Consider the following 18097-nt stretch of genomic DNA (forward strand, 5'->3'; position numbering starts at 1 on the left):
AGTTGCAGCATGCAGGATCTTTTTAGTTGCAGCATGTGGGATCTAGTTCCCTGACCAGGGATCGAACCAGGGCCCCCTGCATTGGGAGCGCAGAGTCTTAGCCACTGGACCACCAGGGAAGTCCCCAGAAATGCAATAGCTATCTGTATATTAATCTTGTATCTTTCTACCTTGCTCAATTCATTTATTAGTTCTAATAGTGTTTTTTGTGGCCTCTTTAGGAATATTTGTATAGAGTATCATGTCATCTGCACATAATCACAGTTTTACCTCTTCCCTTCCAATTCAGATACCTTTTATTTCTTTTCCTTATCTGATTGCTGTGCCTTTGCCCATTTTTGTATTTGGTTGTTTGGTTTTTTTGTAGTTGAGTTATAGGATTTCTTTATGTTTTCTGGTTATCAGTACCATTTCAGATATATGATTCAGAAATACTTTCTCCCATTCTGTAGATTGTCTTTTTTTCTCTTGATAGTGACCTTTGATGCACAAAAGTTTTTCATTTTGATGAAATCCAGTTTATTTTTTTGTTGTTGTCTGTGCTTTTGGTATCATATTCAAGAAAGCATGACCAAATCCAATGTCATGAAGATTCCCCCTCTATTTTCTTTAAAGAGTTTCATAGTTTTAGCTACTATTTTTAGGTCTTTGATGTATCTTGACTTAATTTTCATATGTGGTGTGAAGCAGGCGTCCACTTTATTCTTTTGCATTTGGTTATTCATTTTTTTCCAGCACCCCCTGTTGAAAAGACTGTCCTTTTCCCATTGAATGTTGTTGATACCCTTCTTGAAAATCAGTTGACCACATATATGCAAGGCTTTATTTCTGGGTTCTCTATTCCATTGTTCTATATGATTGTCCTTTTGCCAGTACCATACTGTTTTGATTATTTTAGCTCTGCAGTTAGTTTTTTTTTAATTTAAATATAGTTGATTTCCCATATTGTGTTAGTTTCAGGTTTACAGGAAGGTAGTTCAGTTTATATATATATATATTTTTTTTCAGATTATTTTCCATTATAGGTTATTACATGATATTGAATGTAGTTCTCTGTGTTATACCGTAAATCCTTGTTGCTTTTGCAGTTAATTTTGAAGTCAGGAATTGTGAGTTCTTTAATTTTGTTGTATTTCACAACTGTTTTGGCTGTTCAAGATTCTTTGAGATTCATCGTGAATTTTAGGATGGAATTTACTATGTCTGTGAAATAACTGTTGGAATTTTGATAGGAGTTGAATTGAATCTCTAGATCACTTTGGGTAGTATTGTCATCTTAACAATATTAATTTGTGTCTTTAATTTCTTTCAGCAGTGAAAGTATTGCTGTTTTGCAGCTCTCCATAAGTCTTTCAACTCCTTGGTTAAATTTATTCTTAAATACTTAATTCTTCTTGATGCTATTGTAAATGGCATTTTTTTTTTAATTTCCTTTTTGGATTGTTCATTGTTAGTGTGGGAAAATGCAGCTGATTTTTGCATGTGAATTTTGTATTCACCAACTTTACTGAATTTGTGTATTAACTGTTAAGAATTTTTTGTGGTATCTTTAAGGTTTTGTACATGTAAGATGTCATCTGTGGACAAAGATAAGTTTACTGTTCCTTTCCAGTTTGGATTATAATATGCTATTTTAAATAGTTGTTAAGTGAACAAAATGTAAAGTTAATTACCAATGATTTGTTTATTAAAAAGACCATTTTTGGTCAGTATACTCATGAACATATGTCCAAATTTTAGAGCCTCTATATGGTCCATTGCTAGAAGACAGCCACCCATCTGTGTGAGCAGGTAGATGAATGGGGGAAAATGAAAAATAGTTTTTGTTTTGTTTTTGTTTGGCCATGCCATGAGGCTCGTGGGATACTAGTTCCCCAAACAGGGATTGAACTTGTGCCCACAGTAGTGAAAGTGCTGTGTCCTAACCACTGGCCAACCAGGGAATTCTGGAAAAATAGTTTAGGATGTTACTATTGTGGAAGACTGGGTAATGCATACACAGGATCTTTCTTACAATTGCATGTGAATCTATGATTATCTCAAAATGAAAAGTTTAATTTAAAAAAGGCTAGCTCCTTTACACATATACTTCTTCAAATAATGCAAAAGAGGTGAAACACTAGTAATTGTTAGAACTCCACATTTCTCATGGAAGAAATGTTGTAAAACATTCAGGGTGAAGAAAATGGCCCATAGTTAAAAACACTGACATTAGTACTTAAAACTTGTCTGAAATCCAGTCATTTATGATATGGTTAGGTTACATTAGGAATTTAGAATTTTTTTGGTCCTCTTGAAGATAGGTAGATTAGATGTCATTGGTCATTTACATCAAACCCATGTTGTAATTGTGTGTTTGTGAGTATGAAGGCTGATCAGATTCTTCTTCAGTCAAGATTTTTAACTACTCTTTAAGTATCATTTTAAGGACTTATACCTAGAACCTAGAATTAAGTAATGTATATAGTACTGATGGAGTAAGCTTCACATTTTGGTGGAGGAGGAACAGAGTGACAGCCACATCTGGATTTAATAAAAATAACTTAGAATAGTTCACAATTATAAAACTGATAAGTTAATGTGTGCAGTTTTGCCTTAGGAAAAGATCCTTCATTTTACAAAAGGGTTGATAAGTGTTGTCTTTTAAACAGTTTATTTGGTGTGTTTAAAATATCATTTCCACAAATAAGACTTAATTCCAAGGACCATCTCCAATGTATGACTCTAGAAATGAGGCAGATTTTAAAAGCTGACATCAGAGCTTTTATAAATGAATGAATATTTCCCTTCTAAATAGTCACCCTTGGAGGCCATACTGAAACCAATGATGATGTCATTCCTGAGGATACTTCAAGAATTCTCCTTTTGTAACCAATGTAGAAGACATGCAAGAAATTAAGTCTTCAGGAATACTTTGGATTTTGGCAAAAACTAATTTTAATGCACCTGATAATCTTTCATTATTCACCATACTTGACTCTAAATGACATTTGGCTATTTCCAAATATCACATCTGCCCTTAGAGAAGATTTTTCAAATGAATGGGCAAATTTTTTAAGTATCAATTTTTTTTTCACCATTGGACTTCTAGCTGGTCTCATAATGTATAATATTACACAAATATGTTCATTCCTAAGAATGCTGTCCTTCAGAGAACAAAAAAGTTCTGATTGTATCCTCTCGTTTTAATTTTTGCATATTGAGGTACTATTAATGGGCTGCATTGATTTATCCATAGTCTTGACCTTGTTCAGCTACAGTATGAATTCATGTGATAGCTGGCTTTGTGGTTGGATTGCTGTGAATTCTAGGAATGAGTGTGATAATCATCATTATGCTGGTTTGCTGTACTCTTTCATTTCTAAAGTACAATGCTTTTGCTGTTTGGTAATCTGTTGATGGAACAAGATGTAGAATGACATCATCCATTCTTATTTTTAAATTTTGGTTACCAGGAATATTGTGTCCCATTGGTTGACATGTAGCATCTTTTCCTCTGGTTCCATTATCTAATTGAAGATTAAGGATACTGAGTGACTTGATGATAATTTGTTTGTACATCTGACTCATTTCCAAAGGAAGGTTATGGCAAAAAGTAGAAACCATACCCTCTTTTGGTACCTATATTCTAGAGTCAAGTTTGTTTCAAGATTATTTAAAACAACCCTCTCCACCAAAAAAAACCAAAATCCCACACACAATGTCTAGTTGCAGTATGCCCGTTAATTTCATTTCTTTTTCGTTCACTAAATATCTTGGGATCTTCCTAACCAAATGTAGAAAAACGGTACAGAGGGGCCACTGGGTTTGGAGCCCAGCACCCTGCTTGAATCAGGGTGGTATCTGGCCTATGAAGGGCTGACCGAGATGTTACCTGTTTCCTAAATTTTTTTTTTTTTTTTTTTTTTTTTTTTGCGGTACATGGGCCTCTCACTGTTGTGGCCTCTCCCGTTGCGGAGCACAGGCTCCAGACGCACAGGCTCAGTGGCCATGGCTCACCGGCCCAGCCGCTCCACGGCATGTGGGATCTTCCCGGACCGGGGCACGAACCCGTGTCCCCTGCATCGGCAGGTGGACTCTCAACCACTGCACTATCAGGGAAGCCCTGTGTCTGCATTTTTTAGCACAAAGTTTCCAATGTTCATCCATGCTTAGTATAGATGAATATTTCATTCCTTTTAATTGGGGTATAATATCCCATTGTCTCTTCATCAGTTGATGGATATTTGGGTACTTTTCACTTTTTGGCTGTTACGAATATTGCTGCTATGAACTTTGCTGTATAGTTTTTTGAGCGTGGGCATATGTTTTCTTTCTCTTGGGTATATATTTAGGAGTCGAATTGCTGGGTTATTTGGTAACTCTGTGTTTAACTTTTTGAATTACTACTAAAATGTTTTTCGTACTGACTGTCCCATTTTACATTCCCACCAGCAGTGTATGTGAGTTCCAGTTTCTTTCCATCCTTGCCAACCCTTATTTTTAAAAAATTATTATCATATCCATTCTAAAGAGTGTAAAATAGTATCTCATTGTGGTTTTGATTTATATTTTGCTCTAATGATGAATAATCTTGAGCATTTTTTCATGTGCTTCCTATTTGTGTACATTCTTAGAATTGTATATCTAACTTATTTTTTTTATCGAGGTAGAGTTGACTTACAATGTTGTGTTGATTTCTGCTGCACAGCAAAGTGATTCAGTTATACATATATATACATTCTTTTTTAAAAATATTCTTTTCCATTATGGTCTATCATAGGATATTGAATATAGTTCTCTGTGCTATACAGTAGGACCTTGTTTGTTCATTCTATATATAAAATCTTACATCTGCTACCCCCAACCTCCCACTCTATCCCCCCTCAACGCCCTCCCCCTTGACAACCACCAGTCTGCTCTCTATGTCTGTGATTCTGTTTTTGTTTCATACATAGGTTCATTTATGTCATATTTTAGATTCCACATATAAGTGATATCACGTGGTATTTGTCTTTCTCTTCCTGAGTTACTTCACTTAGTATGGTGATCTCTAGTTGCATGCGTGTTGCTGCAAATGGCATGATTTTGTTCTTTTTTATGGCTAAGTAGTATTTCGTTGTATATATGTACCACATTTTCTTTATCCTTTCATCTGTCAGTGGACATTTAGGTTGTTCCCACGTTTTGGCTATTCTGAATAATGCTGCTATGAACATAGGGGTGCATGTATCTTTTTGAATTATAGTTTTGTCTGGATATATGCCCAAGAGTAGGATTGCTGGATCATATGGTAATTCTATTTTAGTTTTCTGAGGAACCTCCATACTGTTTTCCACAGTGGCTGCACCAACTTATATTCCTACCAACAGTGTAGGAGGGTTCCCTTTTCTCCACACCCTCTCCATCAGTTGTTATTTGTAGACTTTTTAATGGTGGCCATTCTGACTGGTATGAGGTGGTACTGCATTGTAGTTTTGATTTACAATAATTAGCGATGTTGAGCATCTTTTCATGTGCCTGCTGGCCATCTGTATGTCTTCTTTGGAGAAATGTCTATTTAGGTCTTCTGCCCGTTTTTCAATTGGGTTGTTTGGTTTTTTGTTTTTGAGTTGTTGTATATCTAAGTTCTTTAAAACCCATTTCAAATTGGGTTTACCTTTTTACTGTTTAATTGTAAGAATTCTTTACATTATTAAAAGGGTATATATTTTATAAAAGGATTATTAATGCCTTTTCAGATATATGATTTGAAAATAGTTGTCATCAGCTATGTGGGTTGTCCCTTCACTTTCTTGATGATATCTTTTCATACACAGAAGTTTTGAATTATAATGAAATCAGTTTTATCTATCTTCTTTCTTGCTTTTAAGTTTAGGAAATCTTTTATTAGAAATGGGGTATATGTTTATTTTCTTCATTTTAAACTTTTAACTTTTTATAACCCTGTTTTTGGATTACAGATACACTTATTATGTAACTTAATAGGATATGCTGTAATAATTTAGTTACATAAATATTTCCATGGGAATCTGTGAGCTCTTCTAGGTCCTGTTCTATGTTTTATTCATCTTAGTGTTTGTCATTTATACATTTATTATGTTCTAAGCAGAAAATAGAATAATAAACAAAAGAACTACTGAAGGCTTCCAGAGACTAAGTGCTCAGGAAATATATTTGATAAATTACTGGATTATTATTTTAAATGATGTAGAGCAAAATCTCATACTACCAGCATTTTCCTTGAATAGTACTTTTTTAATTTTTTAATTTATTTTATTCAAGTATAGTTATTTTACAGTGTTAATTTCTGTTGTACAGAAAAGTGATTCAGTTATACATATATGCATATAGATGCATTCTTTTTCATATTTTCTGTTATGGTTTATCACAGTCCTTGAATTATACTTTTTTAAAATAATTTAATTTTATATTGGAGTATAGTTGTATATTCTTTTACATTATGGTTTATCACAGTCCTTGAATTATACTTTGATTGTAGGTAAGTGTACAGGTAGATTTTGTTACTCATGTTTTCATATCCTCAGTGAAATACAGAAAATTCATTTTCTTTAATTCTTATTTTGAGTATGCATTTTTTCAGACCACTTTCAGTGTAGATATATTTTCAGTTTGTTAAACTTTATATTTAATTTAATATATGACCTGGTAAGTTAGGATATTCTTAAAATTTTTATTTTGACAGTGAAAGCAAGTTGAATACATTGGTGCAGAAGCTTCATGACTTTCTGGCACACTCATCAGAAGAATCTGAAGAAACAAGTTCTCCTCCAAGACTTGTGATGAACCAAAGCACAGGTAAATTGACAAAGGATGTGTAACATCTTCTAGTCTATTTTCCATTTATTTTTGAGCAGGTGCAGTTATTAAAGTCTTTAATAGCCCCTGTGTATCTAGTAGTTAGATAATATCTGATACTTGAGATTTTAATTCAGATAAGTAAAAAGTGTAAGGTTTTATGGTTATAGGTGCTTAGAGAAGCATATACTTAGGGTTTTGTGTGTAATGGAAATGTTTTATAGAGGTGGGTGATGAATGTTAACTGTTTAAAATAGGTAGTATTAGAAGTTGTAGGAATAGTACAGAAATATATTATCCTAGAAGTTATTCATGTATTATGAGTTACATTTTTATGTTGTTTGATAACTTCTTTGAGTAGATTTGGTACATAAATTTTTTTAATAAAAAACAAGATTTCCTCTCTACCTCCCTTTTTCCTTTTTAGAAGTATCTTGTATTATATATGATGATTACCATCGTTTGTTTTGAGGTTTTTAAGGGTAGCCACATATATAAGAGGTGAATACACACACACACACACACACACACGTACTTGCACACAAACACAATATGTACAAAAAGGGTGAAGAGTGGTAGATCACAGTGAAAAGTTCAGCCATATGTGTAATTAGAGTACCAGAAGGAGAAAAGAGAGAATGGGTCAGAAGCTGAGTTTGACGAGATATTCACTGAGCATTTTCTTTTTTTTGTTTAAAGATTTATTTATTTTTGGCTGTGTCGGGACTTAGTTGTGGTGTGCCGGCTCTTTCATTGTGGCACTTGGGCTTCTTTCTAGCTGTGGCGTGAGGATTTTCTCTTCTCTAGTTGTGGCACGCAGACTCCAGGGCACGTGGGCTCTGTAGTTTGCAGCATGCAGGCTCTCTTGTTGAGGTGCGCAAGCTCAGTAGTTGTGGCACTCGGGCTTAGTTGCCCCATGGCATGTGGGATCTTAGCTCCCTGACCAGGGGATCAAACCTGCATCCCCTGCATTGTAAGGCGGGTTCTTTACCACCGGACCACCAGGGAAGTCCCTCGCTGAGCATTTTATAAAAGTGAAGAAAGACATCAAGCTGTAGATTCATGAAACACTGTGAACCCCACGCAGGATAAATAGAAAACTACAACTATGAATACCATAATTAAACTCCTAAAGAACGAAAACAAAGAGAACAATCTTAGGAGCAGCCAGAAGAAAAATGTCTTTGCTTTTTGAATGTTGAATGTTTCTGAACAACAATAACACTGATAGCTCATTTGACGACAGGAATGTTAGAAGCTGGATGATGAAGAAATTATTTATTTAAAGTGACAAGTGAAAATAATTGCCAGCGTCAAAGTTTTCTCAGTGAAAACATCTTTGAAATGTGAAGGTGGAATAAAGATAAAAAGTGAGAACTTGATGTCAGCACACCGACACTAGAGGAAATACTAAAGGGTTTTCTTAAATGAGAAGGAAAATAATTCGAAATGGTGACACCAAAATACAGGAAGTTATAAATAACAATGGGAGGGATAAATAGGTGAATAAAATGAAATACGTACTTTTATCTAATCCACAGTCTGTAGTCTTAATTCATAAATTGCCCCAACAGTGTTTTCATAGGTAACTTCCCCCCCCACCAAGTCCAGGATCCAGTTGAAGATGCCACATTGTATATAGTTATTTGGTCTTTAGCCTTTTCAAATCTGAAACAAGCTGGAACCATAACATTTTTCAAATGTACAGATATATTATTTTGGTGGTTGTCCCTCAGTGTGGATTTGTCTGATTAGTTATAATTAGATTGGGATTTTTAATTTTTGGCAGGATTGCCATGTAAGCGGCGTTATGTTCTTGTCCATACATCATATCACATGGCACGTGATGTAATCTCCCCGTTCATTGGTGATGTTAACTTAGGTTATTTGGTTATGGTTGTTTTTCTAGGTTAAGCCACTGTAAAGGTATGATTTATTCCTTTGTAACTAATAAGTAATTTGTTGAAGATTACTTTGAAATTAACTTAGGTATTCTTTTTTTTTTTTTTTTACGGTACGCGGGCCTCTCACTGCTGTGGCCTTTCCCGTTGTGGAGCACAGGCTCCAGACGTGCATGCCTAGCGACCATGGCTCACAGGCCCAGCTGCACCATGGCATGTGGGATCGTCCTGGATGGGGGCACAAACCCATGTCCCCTGCATCGGCAGGCAGACCCTCAACCACTGCGCCACCAGGGAAGCCCCCTTAGGTATTCTTTTCATCATCAGAAGTTAGCTTTTATGGTTTCTTACTGCAAATTACCACAAACTAAGCAGCTTAAAACAACCCAGATTATTTATTTATTTATGGCTGCATTGGGTCTTCATTGCTGCACGTGGGCTTTCTCTAGTTGTGGCGAGCGGGGTCTACTCTTCGTTGTGGTGTGCAGGCTTCTCATTGCAGTGGCTTCCCTTGCTGCGGAGCATGGACTCCAGGACTCTAGGTGTGCAGGCTTCACTAGTTGTGGCATGTGGGCTCAGTAGTTGTGGCTTGCAGACTCTAGAGCGCAGGCTGAGTAGTTGTGGCACATGGGCTTAGTTGCTCTGCAGCATGTTGGGTCTTCCTGGAGCAGGGATCAAACCCGCGTCCCCCACATTGGCAGGTGGATTCTTAACCACTGCACCACCAGGGAAGTCCCAACCCAAATTTATTATCTCATAGTTCTGTAGGTTTGGAGTCCAGGTGGGTTTTGATGAGCTCTGCTCAGGGAATCACAAGGTCTAAGTCAAAGTGACAGTAAGACTATGTTCCTTTCTGGAGACTCTGTGGAAAAATCCATTTCCATGCTCATTCAGGTTGTTGGCAGAATTCAATTCATTGTGCTTGTAGGCCTGAGGTCCCCATTTCTTGCTGACTATTGGCCAGGATCCTCTCAGCTCCTTAATTTCCTCTCACATGGCCCCCTCCATCTACAGAGACAGCAAAAACACGTTGTGTCTTCCTCATGCTTTGAATTTCTCTGACTTATACTTTTGCTTGCTTCTCTACACCTTCTGCACGAGCTGGAGTCATTTTTCTACTTTAAAGGTCTCATGTGATTAGGTTAGACCCCCTCCTTCTCACCACTCCCCAGTGAGCTCCCATTTTTAAGGTCAACTGTGCCATTTTACATAGCAAAACCTTGGGAGTGTTATTTCCTCACATTCACAGGTTCTGAAGATTTGGGATCATGAAATCTTGGGGACCATTCCTAGAAATTCTGCCTACACCACATCCATTCACGATTCTTGGCTCAATGATATGTTACTATGTTGGGTTCAAAATCATGATGTTCTGATCTATCACTCCTCCTGTGTTTTAGTTGGCATATTACTATAAGGGAGAAGGTTACATTTCTACGCTCTGTATTCATTTGTTTATATTATTATATACTTTTTTTTTCTTTTTCCATGAACATTTTCTTACTGTCATTATTTTAATATCCAAATTGTACCAGTATTGGCTAGCGGGAACCCCTTTTGTATGGCTCCTGCAGACCTTTTCACAAGTCTTCATCAACCTTGAGCACTTTCTTACTTTCTGCTCTCACAAAATGTTCATTATTTACTTTGCACTGTCCCTTCCCCAGCCCTGGAATCAGTTATTTCTCCAAGGAGTTCTGATTCCTTTTAGTGGGATATGGTATTTAGAAGGCAATATCTGGGTGTATGATGTGCTCATTGCCACCAGGATGTCTGCTTCCAGGCCCTTTAGCAGAGAAAGCCAATATATGTGTTATGTTTTCATGCATTGATATTGATACTTTTAATTTTACTTTGGACTACAGACATCATTCTAGTCTTCCTCTTTTTGTATTTTAACTTCTTACTGCAACAGAAAGAAAGGTGGCTCCCATTATCCTCAGTTTATGTACTCAGTTGATTAGTCTTCATTGTATCCACGTAGTTTCAAATTTGCAAACCAAACCATCACAATAAAGAAACCTAACTAGTGTTAAATATTTAAAGTTCCTTTTGTCTTTAGAATGAAATCATATTGTCACAGTTCTATATTCAGTAGTTAGTTGGGGAGTTCTGCTTCTGGTAGTGGCAGAGTAGCTCTGTATGGATAAACAGATATCTCTCACAGATACCAATTATTAATTCTGGCCAAAATACTGAACACAATGATGTGAAGAAACTGAACAGTGACACAAAGCAGACACAAACTGGAGTAGGGTCAACCCATGGAAGAAAGAAGTATTAATGGCTGAATTCCCAATTGTTAAACCTTTTTTCCTTAGGAAAGGTGCCAGTTAGCTCCATCAGTGGAATTTAAGCCTTGGATAGCTCTGTCCTTCTGGATATGCTGTTTGAGCTTGCAACCCCACTACTTCTGATAGCCTTCTTGCGACTAAGGTTGAACCAGCATAAAACTCAGCATTTGGTCCAAGGTGGTAGGAAGACCCTGATCTCACCCCTCCCCACAGACACACCGAATCTACAGCTACGTAAAGAGCAATGCCTCTTTCAGAAGAACTGAGGTCTGATTAAACAGCTTCTCCACAACAGATGATACAAGGACCACATAGAGATTGGTAGGAGACAGAGAGAGAGTATTGATGGGAACCCCACTTCAGTGTGGTGTACTGCCGTAGCGAGGGATATCACTAAGGGGCCTGTGTACAGACCCGCCTCCCCTGGGGCACAGAGAAAAAGCAGTGGTTTAAAGGGGACCTAGGGCTCCCTTGGTGGTGCAGTGGTTGGGAGTCTGCCTGCCAATGCAGGGGACACGGGTTCGTGCCCCGGTCGGGGAAGATCCCACATGCCACGGAGTGGCTGGGCCCGTGAGCCATGGCTGCTGAGCCTGTGCGTCCAGAGCCTGTGCTCCGCAGCGGGAGAGGCCACAACAGTGAGAGGCCCATGTACCGCAAAAAAAAAAATAAATAAATAAAATAAATAAAATAAAAATAAAGGGGCCCTAGACTGTACATGAAGGAAATCCACTTACTAACCCTAGAGTGTCTGCTAAATGGGCAGGGAACTGCTGGAACTATCTCCAGTGTTGAAGGCGCTAGAGAGCACCATGTTTTGTGTTCCTCCTTTACCTTGATAGCACAAGTGGGAACATAGTCCATGTTTTCTAGCTAGCCTTCCAAGGCCACCTCAGCATACCTCTGGCCCACACAAGCTATAGGCGTCCTACCAAGGCAGCCTGAGTGTACAGTGCCCCAGGACCCCCCGGCCCATGACTTACTGGCTCCAGCCGACTTGCCAAAGCTGCCTGGCACACGCAGACTACACAGGGGATGCTCTTAACTGAGGTTATGCCTTCAAGACCGGGAGAGGTACCTGTTTTGCCTGATGTATAGAAAGAAACACAAAGTCAAACAAAATGGGGACAGAGGAATATGTTCCAAGTGAAAGAGCAGGATAAAACTGCAGAAAAAAATCTTAATGAAATGGAGATAAGTAATTTACCTGATAAAGAATTCAAAGAAATGGTCATAAAGATGCTTACCAAACTAGGGAGAAGAATGGAGGAACACAGTGAGAACTTCAACAAAGAGTTAGAAAATATAAGAAAGAAACCAGTCAGAACTGAAGAACACAATATTGGAAAATACAGTAGAGGAAATTAACAGCAGATTAGTTGATACAGTAGAACACATCAGTGATTTGGAAGACAGAATAGTGGAAATCACCCAATCAGAACAGAAAAAAAAGAATTTTTAAAAATGAGAGTTTAAGGGATCTCTGGGACATCAGGATTACTAACATTCTCATAGTAGGGGTAGGGGTCTCAGATGGAGAAGAGAGAGAGAAAGGGACAAAAAATTTACTTAAAGAAATAATGTCTGAAAACTTCCCTAGTCTGGGAGAGGAAACAGACATCTAGGTACAAGAATCACAGAGTCCCAAACAACGTGAACCCAAAGAGATCCACACCAAGACATGTAAGTAAAATGGCAAAAGATAAAGCGAGAATTTTATGGGCAGCAGGAGAAAAACAACTAATCATATACAAGGAAAATCCCATAAAATTATTAGCTGATTTTTCAGCAGAAACTGCAAGCCAGAAGGGGGTGGCATGATATATTTAAAGTACTGAAAGTAAAAAAACCTTCCAGCCAAGAATACTCTACCTGGCAAGGTTATCATTCAGAATTGAAGGAGAGATGGAGTTTCCCAGACAAGCAAAACCCAAAGGAGTTCAGCACCACTAAAATGGCCTTACAAAAAATGTTAAAACGTCTTCTTAGGTGGAAAAGAAAAGGTAATAGCTAGAAATAAGAAAATATATGAAAGAAAAAAATCTCACTGGTAAAGGTAAATATATAGTAAATCAGCCACTTACAAAGCTAGTAAGAAGGTTAAAAGACAAAAGGTAGTAAAATCAACTATAACTACAATAAGTAGCTAAGGGATACACCAAGTGTAAAGTTGTAAAATATGTCAGAAACAAAATGTTGGAGGGGGTAGTAAAAATGTAGTACTTTCAGAATATATTTGAACTTAAGGAACTATCAGCCTCAATTAAATCGATGTGTGTGTGTGTGTGTGTGTATGTGTGCACACATATCAACCTGATGGTAACTGCAAACCCAAAACCTACAATAGATAAACAAAAAGTAAAGGAGCCCAAACATAAAGAACATCATCAAACTACAAGGGAAGAGACTTCCCTCGTGGTCCAGTGGTTAAGAATCTGCCTTCCAACACGGGGGACGTGGGTTTGATCCCTGGTCAGGGAACTAAGATGCCACATGTCATGGGGCAACTAAGTCTGCATGCTGCAACTACTGAGCCTGTGTGCTGCAACTTGAGAGCCCACACACCACAACTAGAGAAGCCCGTGCGCCGCAGCTAAGACCCAAGGCAGCCAAAAAATAAATTAATAAAATATTTTAAAAAACTACATGTGAAGAAACCAAGAGAAGAAAGGAATAGAGAATAACTATAAAAACAAGCAGAAAATAATTAACAAAATGGCAATAAGTACATCCTTATCAATAACCACTTTAAATATAAATTGACTAAATGCTCCAATCAAAATAGAGATGGCTGAATGGATTAAAAAACAAGACCCATTTATATGCTGCCTACAAGAGACTCACTTCAGATCTAAAGACAAACAGAGTGATACTGAAGGGATAGAAAAAGGTATTCAATGCAAAAGGAAATGAAAAGAAAGCTGGGGTACTAAACAAAATGCTACAAAACCAATGCATCAATGAAGAAATCAAAGAGGAAATTAAAAAATACCTTGAGACACATGAAAATGGAAACACAACTTTCCAAAATCTATGGGATGCAGCAAAAACAGTTCCAAGAGGGAAGATTATAGTGATACAGGCCAACTTCAAGAAAAAAGAAAAATCTCAAATTAAAAAAAATGTAGCTTTACATTTAAAGGGACTAGAAAAAGAAGAACAAAACAAGTCCTGACTTAGTAAAAGGAAGGAAATAATAAAGGTCAGATTGGAAATAATGCAACTGATAGCTCGTCTTCTTCCTCTTAACAGGGTCTTTTGCAGAGTGAAAGTTTTAAATTTTGAGGAAGTCTAATTTATAGATTTCCTTTTGAGGATCATGCTTTTCTTACATATAAAGGAGCTAGAAAAAGAAGAACAAACAAAACCCAAAGTTAGTAGAAGGAAATAAACCATAAAGATCAAGGCAGAAATAAATGAAATAGAGACTAAAAAATAATAGAAAAGATCAGTGAGACCACAAGCTAGTTTTTTTTTGAAAATGTAAACAAAATTGAAAAACCTTAAGTCAGACTCATCATGAAAAAAAGAGAGTCCAAATAAATAAAATGAGAAAGGAAAGAGGAAAAGTAACAACTTATACCACATCAATGCAATGAATCCTAAGAGACTATTGTGCCAACAAATAGGACAACATCGAAGAAATGGATAAATTCCTAGAAACTTACAATTTTCAAGACTGAATCATGGAGAAATACAAAATCTGAACAGACTGATTACTAATGAAATTCAATTAGTAATCAAAAAACTTCCAACAAACAAAAGTTTAAGAGCAGTTGGCTTACTAGGTGAAGTCTATCAAACATTTAAAGAAAAATTAATAGTCATCAATATTGTAATAACTTTGTATGGTGACAGATGATAACTAGACTTGTAGGGGTGGTCATTTAGTAACCTATAAAATATTGAATCACTATGTTGTGCACCTAAAACTAATACATTAAGTTAATTATTCTTCAGTTAAAAGAGTTGAATGGAAACCTGCATTCTTGATGAGGCATAAAGGAATTTAGGGAGACCACAGTAGGTTTAGTAAAATGAGAGGGGAGATCCCACCTAGAAGAGAGCTACAGTTTGGGAGCTCTGGAACCTGCAAAAACTCTTGCCATATCTGGTTGAATCACAAGTGCAGCCCAGATTCTAGGTAGCCCAGTTAGGGCTAAAAGAACAGAATAAAGCTTTCAGCTGCTTACACTAGGGGGTATATATTTTGGGGTTTGATTTCAGGTAAGTTGACTATCCGCTATTAACAAAAATATCAACTGTAATGGCATGCAGTGTTTTCACTGTATCTTTAAAAATGTCCAGTACCCAATCTGAAATAAAAAGAGGAAATTGTGACTCATGTTCAAAAGGAAAGGCAAGCAGTAGAGGCAATCCACATATGTCTCAAATGTTGAAATTAGCAAACAAGAATATTAAAGCAGCTATTGCAACTGTGCTTTAGTATAATAAAGCAAATACATTTATGTTGAATGGACAGGTAAGAAATCTCAGTACAAACATAGAAAATATAAAAAAGAACCAATTTGAAATTCTAGAACTGAAAAATAAATTTCTGAATAACAAATCACTGTTTGTACTTAACAGGAGATTAGAGATACCTGTAGTAGTTTCAGTAAATTTGATGATAGTCTAATAGAAATTATCCAATCTGAGAACAGAAAACATTGAAAAATAAAAAGTGTGCAGGACACTTGCTCTTCAGATCCTTTCCCCAATAAATCTGTTTAGTTATCCACCAAATACATGTAAAGAATAGGAATGTTTAATGATAGAGAAAAAAAAATGTTGATAGAAACTCTCAGTTGGCCCAGTGTTTTGTAGTTAGCCATATACTAATCTTGCACATACTTTGATACATTTTTACCTTCTTACTTCATTTTTGTGGTGCTATTTTAAATTCCCTGGTTTTTAAATTTCAGATTCCAATTGTTCATTGCAGGAATTCAGTTATGTTTTTTATGTCGACCTTGTATCCTGTGAACCTGCTCTAGGTAGCTTCTTTTTCATCTTTTAGATTTATTGGAATTTTCTACCTAATCTGGTTGTCTGCAAATAGGGTCACGTTTATTTCTTCCGTTCCATCTCTTTGCCTTTTAATTCCTTTTCTTGCCTCATTATGCTGGGTAGGACTTTCTGTATTTTCAATTATTACGTTGAAGAAGAATGATTATAGCAGACATCTTGGTGTTTCTGATGTTAGTTGGAAAGCGTTCAACTCTTTCACCATTAAGTATGATGGTTACTGTATAAGATTTTTGTAAATATTCTGTCAAGTTGAGGAAGTTCCCCTCCCCTAGTTTTCTGAATTTTTTCCCTAAAGTGGTATTTTTATTGAGATGGATGTAGATTCATATGCAGTTGTAACACACACACAGCTCTTATACACTTTTCCCAGTTTCTCACGGTAGCAACATTCTACAGAAGTATAACATATTGTCAGTTAACCACGTTATTGATATCTACCAATCTGATATAGATTTCCTCAGTTTTACTTGTACTTTTGTGTTTTTGTTAAGTTCTATACAGTTTGATTACCTTGAGTTGATTCATGTATCCACCACCACAGTCAACATGCAGATTCCTCATCTTGCCCTTTTATAATCATGCTCAACTCCCTACCCCTACTCCTACCTGTGCCTAACACCTGGAAATCACTAATTTGTCCTCCATTTCTAAATTGTTTTTCATTTTAAACATGTTCTATAAATGGAATCCTATAGTATATGACGTTTGGGGATTGGGTTTTTTCACTTAGCATAATTCCCCTGGGATTCAGCCAGGTTGTTGCATGTGTCAATAGTTCTCTCCTTTTTATTGCAGTGTGTAGTTTTCTATGGTATGGATGTACCACAGTTTAACCATTTACCCGTTAAGGGACATCTGGGATGATCCCAGATTTGGGCTGTTACAAATAAAGCTGCTAGTAAACATTAGTGTACAGGTTTTTGTGTCAACATAAGTTTTTATTTTTCTGGGATAAACACCCAGGAGTGCAGTTGGTGCATCACAGGATGGTTGCATGTTTTTTTTTTAAGGACACTCCTAAATTGTTTTCTAGAGTGGCTATACCATTTTATATTCTCACAGCAATGTAAGAAGGATCAATTTCTCTGCATCCTCTCCAGCATTTGGTTTTACCACTATTTAAAAAAAAATTTAGACATTCTGATAGATATCTAGTGATATCTCAGTGTGGTTTTAATTTGCATTTCCCTAATGACTACTAAAACTTCTAACACCATTATTGAGATATAATTTACTTACCATACAATTCACCAGTTTAAAGTGTACAATTCAGTAGTTCTTAGTATGTTCACAAATACATGCAGCCATCACCACAGTAAATTCTATAACATTATTATCACCTGAAAAAGAAACTCTGTACTCTTTAGATATCAACCCCTACCCCCAGCCTTAAGCAACCACTAATCTACTTTCTTGTCTTTATAGATTTCCCTATTTCAGACTTTCTTATGAATGGCATTCTATTACATGTGGTTCTTTGTGACTGGCTTCTTTCACTTAGTATAATATGTTCAGGGTGTATTTATGTTGTAGTGCATATTAGTACTTCATTTCTTTTTATGACCAAATAACATTCCTTTATATGGATATACCACATTTGTTTGATTTGTTGATGGACAATAACATCTTGTTTCTACCTTTTGGCTATTATGAATAATGCTACTATAAACATTTGTGAACAAGTTTGTGTGTGGCCATATATTTTCATTTATCTTGGTTATATGCCTAGGAGTGGAATTGCTGAGTTATATGGTAACTCTGTTAAATCCTTTGAGGAAATATCAAACTGTTTCCCAGAGTGGCTACACCATTGCACATTCCCCCCAGCAGTGTATGAGGATTCTGATTTCTCTGCATTCTTGCCAACAGTAGTTGTTATCTGACTTTTTAATTTTAGCCATCCTAGTACATGAGAAATTGTGTCTTATTATGGTTTTGGTTTTCATTTTGCCTAATGGTTAATGATGTTGAGCATCTCTTCATGTACTTATTGGTAGTTTGTATATATTCCTTGGAGAATTATCTATTTAGATCCTTTGCTCACTTTTAATTGGGTGTTTGTCTTTCTATCATTGA

General features: G+C 36.4%; 1 protein-coding gene across 6 annotated transcripts in view; it reads left to right on the plus strand.

Moving 5' to 3' along the window:
- The window catches only part of ATRX (ATRX chromatin remodeler), a 236528-nt gene that overhangs the window by 50972 nt on the left and 167459 nt on the right, over positions 1 to 18097 (plus strand). For all 6 annotated transcript variants that reach the window (XM_060088120.1, XM_060088116.1, XM_060088118.1 and 3 more), the window contains one exon: positions 6686 to 6798. In XM_060088120.1, coding sequence (XP_059944103.1) covers positions 6783 to 6798 — 16 coding nt within the window. In that variant the 5' untranslated portion in view covers positions 6686 to 6782. The remainder of the gene's footprint in view (positions 1 to 6685; positions 6799 to 18097) is intronic.

Source organism: Mesoplodon densirostris, chromosome X (genome assembly GCF_025265405.1).
Source record: "Mesoplodon densirostris isolate mMesDen1 chromosome X, mMesDen1 primary haplotype, whole genome shotgun sequence".
NCBI lineage: Eukaryota > Metazoa > Chordata > Mammalia > Artiodactyla > Ziphiidae > Mesoplodon > Mesoplodon densirostris.